The sequence below is a fragment of the Electrophorus electricus genome, chromosome 24 (assembly GCF_041902795.1).
Source record: "Electrophorus electricus isolate QZ-2024a chromosome 24, ASM4190279v1, whole genome shotgun sequence".
NCBI lineage: Eukaryota > Metazoa > Chordata > Actinopteri > Gymnotiformes > Gymnotidae > Electrophorus > Electrophorus electricus.
The window spans coordinates 14,140,212-14,151,494 of record NC_137520.1 but is presented as its reverse complement, the minus strand read 5'-3'; the positions used below and the strand labels follow the sequence as shown (position 1 = coordinate 14,151,494).

General features: G+C 44.7%; 1 protein-coding gene across 1 annotated transcript in view; it reads left to right on the top strand.

Moving 5' to 3' along the window:
* The first annotated feature begins 1,009 nt into the window (after window positions 1–1,009).
* Window positions 1,010–11,283, top strand: part of dgkaa (diacylglycerol kinase, alpha a) — a 28,299-nt gene continuing 18,025 nt past the window's right edge. The window contains exons 1-8 of the mRNA XM_035522337.2: window positions 1,010–1,251; window positions 7,722–7,817; window positions 8,033–8,109; window positions 9,664–9,778; window positions 9,862–9,936; window positions 10,027–10,076; window positions 10,377–10,451; window positions 10,815–10,931. Coding sequence (XP_035378230.1) covers window positions 7,742–7,817; window positions 8,033–8,109; window positions 9,664–9,778; window positions 9,862–9,936; window positions 10,027–10,076; window positions 10,377–10,451; window positions 10,815–10,931 — 585 coding nt within the window. The 5' untranslated portion in view covers window positions 1,010–1,251; window positions 7,722–7,741. The remainder of the gene's footprint in view (window positions 1,252–7,721; window positions 7,818–8,032; window positions 8,110–9,663; window positions 9,779–9,861; window positions 9,937–10,026; window positions 10,077–10,376; window positions 10,452–10,814; window positions 10,932–11,283) is intronic.

The window sequence follows — 11,283 nt, the reverse complement described above, 5'->3', positions numbered from 1 at the left end:
CACCAGTTTTTTGCTGATTTTTGAAATTTAATTTATTTTATTACTTTTTTATGGTGACATGTATTTCACTTTCAAAGTACAAGTTACAAAGACCTAAGAGAATGCAGCTTAGAAGACACTGACCTGATTTGGTCTCCTGCTGCTTGGCGGTTCTTCCCCTGTTTTACCACAACATGGCACCAAAGTGCTGCTCTGGCCTTTTCCTAACCATCTGCTTTTCTACAACTTCCTGCCATTTGTTTTTTTACAGCAATGCTCAGACAAAGACGTAACAATACTGACAAGGTTTCATGATCTTGGCATAAAACCAAATATGTGTACATGGCATGCGACTTTCTTTGTATTCTATTGCACTCCATTCTGTCTAATACACTCATTTTTAGCTTGCAGAAAAAGGCACAACACTCTGTTGTTGGGTATTTGCTTTGGCCAGCCTGTTCTCAGATGGTTGGAGCCTCTGGAATTCCAGTGTTTGGTGAACATTCTGTCTAACCACAATTCTGACTGATCTGCAAACAGAGAGTGATTTCTTGAGACATTGATCTGAGGAATAAACAGTCTAAGGTCAGGAATTCATGAGTTTTCTTTTCCTTGGGACATACAACATGAATTATGAATAAGAGTTATTGATATAACTTATAGCTTACTAGCAAATACGAAACATTCAGTTTAAGAATAGACTGCTGTAATAAAATGTGTATTAATTGTTTGAGAATGGTCTAGTGGCTAATCGTACACGGTGATTATTTTGAGTGGGCCCAATAACAAGGGTTTAGAGTGTGTCATAGTGCCTAGTTGTGTTTTTTAATATTTAAGAGACGACCAGAAAATTTCATTTGTTTACAGATAGACTTTTAACGGATGATATGAGAACCTAGTTATAGAATAGTAATTCTTGTAATTGAGAAACGTCGACATTTCGCAACGTGATTGTATTTGTAGAGCTCCGGTCCCCCTGACGAGTGCTGCATGAGTGCGCTTCACTGCTGCTGGACACGCTCACGCACACCAAAGTGCGCCTCGGCTTCTCAAGGCGGTGCTATAACTTGGGAGTGTCAGATGGGCGTTTTGACATTTTTTTACGCCATTCTGCAAACCCTTCAACTGAACATTTCCTCCCGATCGCCGCATTTGTCGCTTTGAACTTGTCTTTCGTCGGCGAACTAACTTGTACGTGTGGTGTATGAAGACCTCCGTTAAATCGTCTCTCGGTATCTACTAGGACGAAGCAAAGCCTCCAGAGGAACCAAGGTAAGGCTTTCGATCGCTACTGCAGGAAATTATATCCCGATATAATGTGTGGGCACCACGCTTCAGCATGCAGAGATCTTCTGCATATTCGTTCACTCTGGGCGAGCTGACATTTCTAGGTTTGCTTACTGTAAAGTCAGGTTTGGGGATAATTTGTTTTCTAAAGTCATTTAATATAGGTTACTTTAGCATGTTAGCACGTCTGATGTTCTGGAGATGTAAATAGATAATGTAACACGTCGTGGGGTTTACTCCGTTCAGACCTGTTTTGTTTTTCGCGGTAGGAACAGATTATTTGAACTGGCTCTGTCAGTTATAACCGTCTGCAAATCAATGTACAATGTGCTAATGTAGTCTACTCGCCTTTTTGTACCGTGAAATTCATGTTAACCTTTTGTGCATACCAGTTTCTGGGAACCGTACGCATAGTTGCTTTCAGAAAGTGCTTTCGTTTGTTGCTTTGTTAACAGACGGCCCAGCTCATGATCCAAACATTCACACAGGCTCCTGGAAAGTAGATTTGTGTGTGTTGGCGTTGTGTGGGATTACGCTTCACTCGGTCTGTAAAACAACACAAAAATATGGTTTTTAGTTTTATTTCTGTGAAATTTATCAGTGGTTTTCTAAGCATCACTGAGTTCTTTGTATGCTGTCACTGCAAAGATAACCAGCTCTATCTAAAATAAATGAAATATTTTCAGAATATCCTTGTCACAGAGGGAGATGGAAGAATTGCTCTGCGCACTGTATTAAGAGTTAACCAAAATGTATGTAGGCTATAGACTGCTATTTTTAATGAGAGTGTTTATTTTTCAGAACTGCTGTAGCACACTGAACAGCAGGCTGAGTGAATCAGCTAGTTTGGAAGTGCAGTAAAAGTTTAAGTTCTCCCCATACTCTTCCGCTTTGAGTTTTTAACTTTAATCTGTTTACAAAGGTCAAGTCTGTTTTTTTTTTTTGTTTTTTTTAATATTCTTGGTAGTCGTCATTTGAAACATTTATTATTAGAAAGTCTCCCATGACGCCCCGATGTGCTTCATTCTTACAGCATCTTCATGGCGTTCTTCCCAACATTTAAATCTCCGGAAAGCCCTCCAAGATATTCTGACCACATTTAGGACATTTTGATGACCTAAAACGGCTTAATGATAATAAGGTTCTCTGTCTCTCTGAGGAAGTGAGTCCCAGACTCTTCAAAAATAACAGTGGTTTTCCTAACCTATGGATGGCTTGACCAATTCAGTCACGGTTCCCAAAAAAAGGCACAGTGGAAAATCGGACCTTATTTGGGACAGTAATCAGTCCCAGAGATGTTTCCCACTTGCTTGCGGCTGCATGTGATCTTATTATATTTCTAACATGGGAGCAGAGATTCTGGATTTAGCAGCCCCCCAAGACTCTTCAAATCCCTACAGCTCCTACGCAGCCACAGTGCTGCTCCTAATCTGCGCTTTTAAAAGTCTAATCAGTGTTGTGTTCAGAGCTCAATTACAGTGCAGTTGACCACTATTATTCTTCTCAACTGAAATATGTAACATACTAATGAAGTAATCTTGAAGGCTTTTCTAAAAGGCTTTTTTAATCATGGCATCGTTTAATAAATACAGTGTAGCACGTCGTACTGACAATCAGGAGAGATCTCATTTTCTTTTTTGTTTAACCTTTTTCCCACTTAATTTTTTCTTGCATTCTATGGGTATTGCAAATGTTATGCAGTGATAGTGTTTGACATTTCGAATGCAGCCTATGAATAAAAGAATCACTCAACAATCCTTTAAGTTTGTACAATGAAGTATGTGTGATACACAAGGCTACGTAAAGACTTGGAGGCAGGTTTTTTTGTTTAGGTTTGAAAAGAAGTAAATCTGTCTATCTGTCTGTCTAAATGCCTTTAGTGAAGGAAAAATCTTCTTTAAAAGAAATAAAAAACATTATACTTGCGTGAAAAATAAACCTAAAGCGTACAGTACACCAGGATGATCTGAGAGGGTTTACCACAACATGCAAACTGCTCGTAAGCCTCATTACATGCCTGGCCCTGTGTTGCAAGGGAGGACACCCAATTCCTGCTGATGTCTCTGGACTGCAGGCAGGCAGTCACTGATTGCATAAAACATGACGTCATTACTTAAATATTTTGTTCATTTGTTCGGTTACGTATGGTTGTCTGTCTGATTCTTTACAACAGCTGACATCTGACACCGTAGTCATAGTCATTGTTTCATTTCAAATATACTGAGCTGCACTACAGAGGCAAAACAGATTTTCTTTTGGACTGCACTTTACATGTGTGGACAGGTCAATGCATAAAGGAGGGAACTGCTCTGGAGTTTGTAGGAGTTCCGTTTTTATATTCCACCTGTTGTTTGGTCTTAATTATGATCATACTTGTAGTGTGGGATATTATATACGCACAAAAATGTTTATATTATTTAAAAGAACTGGAAGACTGTGATGTTGCCAATTATGTCAGAACATATAAAGACGTTTTAGTACTCAGTTACGTGCTAAGTTGCATTAAAGCAAGAATCAGCCAACATTTTCTAAATAAACGTGTCGAACTATATAGAACCAGGCGGAGGACAATCGGTCTGCTTGGAGACGTTGAGTGTATTTACAGGATGGCCTCGTTCCTGGTGTTGGTGGAGTGGCGAGCTTCGTCAGCTCCAGCGCCTGCTCTTGTAGGAGGGAGCAGAGCACGGTGCCGGTGCAGCCCGTGCTGCTTTGCATGCTTCCGTTCGCGGACAGGAGCGGGGCTGAGCGTGGCGCGAGGACACTTCTCGGCAGTTACGCCACGCAGCCCTGGAGCGCGAGGACAGGCGTGTGTGGCGCAGAGCTTGCGCGCAACGCGCTTGCAAGTCCTGGCGTGTTTGTGGTTCTTCTGCGACTTCGAACGGGTTTCCTCTTGTCACGCCGAAACGGCCTGTTTTTAATATAACGCACACAGCCAACAAACCCGAGGCGTTCGACGCGCTATGATTCACTGCAGCTGTTGCCCGAGTCGTTGGACGTTTGATGGTTGTTGCTGTCTGTCCAGATGGACTCTGTGTGTAGTCGGATAAAACGACGCTATTAAAATATTCGATGTTTTTTTTTTTTAAATAAAAAGTTGGGAGTACAGTAAAATAATCACTGTATTAAAGATTACAAAAACGTAATCCTGAAGGTCACTTCCGGTCACACGCCGTCACAATCACACACACAGTCTCTAAAGGAAAGTGCCCTTTAATGAACATGGAGTCCCCTCCTTCACATAGATGAATCATGCCTGTATGTGCAGGTGAAATGCAAAGGCCATGTGAGTGAGTGTGGGCGTAAGCAGGGGAAGACCCATAGCCTCTCTCTCTCTCACTCACTCTCTCTCTCACTCTTCCTCTCACTCTCTCTGTCTTTCTCCAGTTCCTTTCTGTCAGTCACCCTTGGCAACGCTCTGACGAAACCCAGCTGGTGGAGAAACTCTTTCCATAGTGACCAGGCCTGTCTCTCCTTCTCCCTACCAAGCAGATGTAACCTGAGTGTTCCCTCACAGAATCACACAAGACTTCATTTGATTTGACAGAGAAAATGTGATAAACAACCCAATAATCCAAGGGTGGGGGCACACTAGCTCAGATGTGGAGATTAACTCAAATCGTTAATAAAGAGTGAGTTTTGCTTTTCACATTGTGAGGGTGGGCTGTCTTCAAACAATACTGAGCAAACAACTGTTAAGATACAGGGGGATGGCTATAAGCGCTTAGTAAAGGCTGGGAAAAACCTTTGACCGTGAGCTCTCGTGTGTTCTCTCCTAGACAAACACTTCTCATATCCAGCATGGATCTTGAAGATGTGGTATCTCCAGAGTGCTAAGTCCTCTGCTTTACTGAAAAGGGTGTGTTGGATGGGGTGATTGCATTAGAGATAGTTTCCGTCAGGAACCACAGGAGTCATAGCACTCAGTCTATTGGTCAAAAGGTTTCACCAGACCTTGTTGGTGAGTAGTAATGTTTTCCCCCTCAACCCTTCTTAATACAGTGCTAGAAGCACATGAAGGGAATCTCCAACCTCTAAGCCTGAAGCTAACCACTGCAGTAGTACACCTCCCTGCTGTCTCTGACAGGCACAGATCACATGTCCCTACTACCTGCAACATCTTGTGCCTTAAGCTCCTAAAGACGAAAATGTTCAGAGTGTCACAGTGTTCTCTCCCACATGCACATGCAGGTCGCCGTGAAATGTCACATAGGAATGCTTCCAAGATGGGAGTATATGTGAGCATGTTGAAAAGACTAGAAGCACACGTACACTCCATGGGTCTTCTGGTACAAATTCATACATTAACATTCATGAACGTTTGTGCACATAATCTAAATTGTGTCCACCTGTTTCACTGCTGTCAGAGCTAATCCGATATCTGATTATAACAGAGTGTGCAGATGTGGAGGTTTCTTTCAGACACACACACCCCAGACTGGATCTTCCCATATTGTGTGGAACTTTATTTTAAAGCTTGTTTAAAATGTAGTGAGTTTTTCTTCAGAGTGGACGCTCTACCCGCAGTCTCACTGGACTCTTAGATTAGTGTGAAGTTTTTCACCATGACTGTGAGGAGGGACCTAGAACAGAATCTGATAAATAATAATTAGGGCAGAGAGAGAGAGCGAGAGCGAGCGAGAGAGCGAGAGACAGGCAGGCAGGCAGACTGGCAACCCTCATCTGTCACTCACACCAGTCAGCAGATCGCCCTAACAAGCGTAAAACGAATAAAGTCCTTCAGGAAATGTCAAACCAAAGTTCCCCATTTCTGCGAAGCTCACAGTCTGTGTACATGGCCCTGTTTTCCATTAGTCCCTTATTCAGATGTTAGAATGAAAGACATTCTACCAAAGTGCTTAGTACAAGGCGTGTCTTTTGGTTTCCAGTAGAATATAAATAGAAATGTATTACTGGTGTGCATTACAGAATGTCTTGAGACATTCATGGCTTGCATCCCCTGCATCTTTTGACCCCTCTGATAAGACAAAACCGGCACAAGTAGCCCTCTTATGTCCTGTGCTAATTCCACCCCTATACTACTGCCGCCTGTATGGGAAATATGTTAACCCTCCCCACCACCCCGCCCCGCCCAAGCTCAGTGGAACAGGCCATACAAACAATGCTGCCTGGCAGCAGAGCTAAACAGAATTAAGCAGGGCCGCCGTGACCCTTTATTAGCGTCCGTGACATGCTAGGAGTGGGTGTTCGCTCCTGACTTTTCAGCAGTCTGCTCTACTGCAGCAGGAATAGGCTGAAAGCTGTCATCGACAAACCACGCACAGCTCCTTTCGCTAGTCACACGACGTGAGCTACCTGCTTGGCCTTGTTCTCGCTGTTGACTGAAATAAATAAGCTGTCCTCCTTTCAGGCCCTGGCTACCGAGCTTCTGAAGTCAATCTTGAAGTGTCAGTTCAATTTATTAAATGGGTTCTTTTTAGAAGGTCCCTAGTTTGTCTGTTGAACTAAGTAAATATTAGGAAGCCGGAGAGACGACAGTACTGATGCTGTGCTTAAACAGGTCACCCATTTCAATCGCAATTAGGTTCCAGCTGCTTCTTTTTGAAGTTCCCTGGAGGATTGGCCAGCAAGTGAATCTTTAGCCTGCCATCGTCCTGCCATGTGTCCCTGGACTGTCCTGGGAGCCAGAAGCCTTTTATCATCGCCAGACTGATCCATTTCCCATCACAGATGCGCACGCACACACATGCATGCACACACACACACACACATGCACACGCACACACACAGATGCACACATGCACATAAACACGCACACACACACACACATACAAACATACCCAGTCTGCAGAAGGCAGAGTGTGAGTCTTAGTGTGACCATCAAGCCTGTAGTCCATATCCTCATCTGGTCACACAGAGCCACACAGCAGAGTCATTCCCACACTCATTTCCCACCATCACCAACACTGAATGACTCTGGTTTCCATACACATGTACTTTCAAAAATATGTGTATCTGTATCCTCAGGCATTACCAACATTGATCCTGTACAAACTCCCATTTAGACTAAGTATTAACAATTCCCGATATACACTGTTGCTCCTGCTTATATAAAGTTGGCTCTTTAACTGTTTTTTGTTTTGTTTTACGCTGCTTCTCCTGCTAGTGAGGAATGTTAAAGTTGCTGACTCATGCTGGTGTTTGCATTTTCTTTTGTCTGACCAATCATTCAATTTGCAGCATCATTGTGTCTTTCATTTGCAAAACCTACACACAAGCCTCTCATATGTACATAGTCTTTACCAAGGATTTCAATTGTGTGTCAGGTTTAGGACCAGAAGTATAATCAGCAGGATGGATTCAAATCATGATGTTGAACTACATCTCTTACATATTCCCACCTTCTCTCTCTCTCTCTCTCTCTCTCTCTCTCTCTCTCTCTCTCTCTCTCTCTCTCTCTCTCGGTTTTCTACTTCTCCCCACTGGGTGATGGTAAGGTCCCGAGGACGTGGGCGTGATGTCAGCCCCTGCTGAGCCCGAGGGCAAGGAACTGAGTCCAGTGGACTTTATCCAGCTGCAGCAGTACATAGACTGTGAGTGTGGAGATGCCCACTCACTACTTACTGTGTTGTATGAACCTCGCAGCCACTACCAATATGTGTGTGTGTGTGTGTGTGTGTGTGTGTGTACGTCTGTGTGTTTGGAGGCTGGAATCGTCTGAGTGCTGTACATCAGTTTTGAAACTTATTGGAATCTCAAAGTCTCTCTCTCTCCCTCTCTCTGTTTTTATATGTGTTTGTGTGCACAGACTGCAGTTTGAAGGTGAAAGATGTGCTAAGAGAATTCGATGCAGATGGCCAGCTGGCCCAGTACAGGCACGGGGAGGTGAGACAATGAGCTGCCAATGTTGAGCGTTTCACACATCAGCTGCCCTTCTGCTGTGCCAAAGTGCCACACAGGGGGACTCATGTCTGCACTGTACCTTTCCCTGTGTGTGCACGCACGTCGCACGCATGCTGACTCCTGCGAATGTCTTCATGCTTGATCCTCATGACACATGAATGAGCTGTTTACACGGGAACTATTTGGACACAACAAGTACACTGCCCCATTACAAATCCATGTAGTGTGTGGGTGTGGCTCTGGCTGTACCAGCCAGTGCTCAGAGACTCTTGTTTTGTAAACTTGTCCAATCGCAAGACTCCTGACGTGTCAGCTCTGGTTCCATCTGACTCCATTAAATTTAACTTTCTCATGCTTCTCATGACAAAACTGAAACAAAATGTGATCTTTGCAGCATATGAGCTCACATGAGGGTGTGTGTGTGTGTGTGTGGGTGTGTGGCAGGGGTCAGGGGGTCAGGGGGTCAGGTGTGTCTCAGGGCATAGCTCATTCTAGGGTGTGTGTGTGTGTGTGTGGCAGGGGTCAGGGGGTCAGGTGGGTCTCAGGGCATAGCTCATTCTAGGGTGTGTGTGTGTGTGTGTGTGGCAGGGGTCAGGGGTCAGGTGGGTCTCAGGGCATAGCTCATTCTAGGGTGTGTGTGTGTGTGTGTGGCAGGGGTCAGGGGTCAGGTGGGTCTCAGGGCATAGCTCATTCTAGGGTGTGTGTGTGTGTGTGTGTGGCAGGGGTCAGGGGTCAGGTGGGTCTCAGGGCATAGCTCATTCTAGGGTGTGTGTGTGTGTGTGTGGCAGGGGTCAGGGGGTCAGGTGGGTCTCAGGGCATAGCTCATTCTAGGGTGTGTGTGTGTGTGTGTGGCAGGGGTCAGGGGTCAGGTGGGTCTCAGGGCATAGCTCATTCTAGGGTGTGTGTGTGTGTGTGTGGCAGGGGTCAGGGGTCAGGTGGGTCTCAGGGCATAGCTCATTCTAGGGTGTGTGTGTGTGTGTGTGGCAGGGGTCAGGGGGTCAGGTGGGTCTCAGGGCATAGCTCATTCTAGGGTGTGTGTGTGTGTGTGTGGCAGGGGTCAGGGGTCAGGTGGGTCTCAGGGCATAGCTCATTCTAGGGTGTGTCATAGCTTTCCACTTCTTTATCAAGTCAGCCCAGGTGTCCTGAGGGCTTCAAAGTTTGACTGGTTTCACAGAAAGAGGACATCTATAGTGCTGAGGGAGAGAACTGGGTTTGGGTTTGTAGTACAGGCCCGGCGGGACCACTTACTTGCCTCCTCTTGGGAGTTCCTGTGTCATCGTCCTGTTTCTCTGAACTTTCTCATACGTCAAATGCTTCAAAAGAGCCAGTTATTGACTAAATAAATAAAATACAAATTAAAAACAAACAGACCTGTTTAGTATTATGTGTAACATATCACAGCACTAGTAGAATATCAGCATGCATATCACAACAGAAGCACATGCACGAGAGAGACAAAGAGTTGTGTGTGTGTGTGTAGAAGAGAAAGCTCACCTGTTGCTTTATAACTGAGCAGCCGCTGCGTCTCATCCTCAGTGCATCGGTGAGGATGGCTTCCGTCTCTTCCTGAAGACGTATCTGGAGGTGGAGGAGTTCCCAGCCGACCTCTGCCAGCGCTTGTTCAGATCCTTCCAGACCACCCCCCAGGCCCGTGAGTCTGACCTCTGCCCTCTCAGACACTGATCGCCACGTTGGCCGTTCTGCTCACGACCTCTGTTCTGTCCCGGCTTTAAGGAGAGGTGTGTCTGAAGGACGTGTCCTGCTATTTCTCGCTCCTGGAGGACGGACAGCCCAGAGACAAACTTGAGTGTGAGTCCAAACTCATTTTAACATGGCCTTGTTTCTGTAAGCTCGGGGGAATGTGGGGCAAAGATCTAAATTGCATCTCTCTTCCCACAGTTGCCTTCAGACTTTATGACAGAGATGGCAATGGAGTTCTGGACAGTTCGGTGAGTTCTGTTTGGGGTTGTTTAGTGGTGTAATAACAGAAGACGTTAAAAGGCCTCCAAGTTGCTTATCAGACATAAAATAGATACAAAAGGTACATGAACCAGTCCAAATCCACATTTGTAACTAGACAAACAGTTGACCTTTATATTGCGGTTTTGTAGTTTGGGATTCTGGTATGTGTTTTTTCATCATTTCTGATGAGCATTTCAGGACAAATATGTGACCTCATCATATGTTTATGAATAATGAGGAAAGACTGTTAATCAGCTTTGTACAATCTCCTTCTGCCCTGATGCTAGGAAGTGGACCGGATTATTGCACAAATGATGCATGCAGCGGACTATCTGGGCTGGGATGTGTCAGAACTCAGGCCTGTGAGTTCTCCTGCCCATGCAGGTGTTCTGTTGGTTATGAGGGACATCCCTTCATAGTATGCAGTATCTTTTCTGGCCTTGGTGCTGGTGTGTGATCACCTCTCTAAGTCTGCCAGTGAAAGAAGTAAATGATGATGAACAGTGAAGAATGTTCTCACTAAAGGAACAGCATTCCTGACAGCAGCATAACAATAGAACACATTTCATTTATATACAACTGATTTTGTTTTTTCCTCAAACATTATTAGGGCATTTTATCCACATCATCTATACAATCTTTCAGCCTTAATGAATAATTCTGGTAAAAGGCTACCATGTGATGTGAGAAACCACACCATGCTTACTTTTCTGTCTGTTTGCCAGGTGCTAAAGGACATGATGACAGCAATTGATGCAGACAGCAGTGGAACTGTGTCATTGGATGAGTGGGTGGAAGGAGGCATGAACAACATCCCTCTGCTGGTCTTACTGGGACTAAAGGTGAAGCACGCACACTCACACACACACACTCACAGGCTCTACACACACATACACACACACACTCTCTCACACACACATACACAGACACTCACACACACTCACACACACTCACAGGCTCTACACACACACTCACAGGCTCTACACACTCTCACACACACACACTCACACACAGACACTCACACACACTCACAGGCTCTACACACACATACACAAACACACACACACACACACACACACACACACACACACACACACACACACACACTCACATACACTCACACACACTCACAGGCTCTACACACACACTCACAGAACATATTTGGCTCTAGTTCAATGGAAAACCCACTTTTCA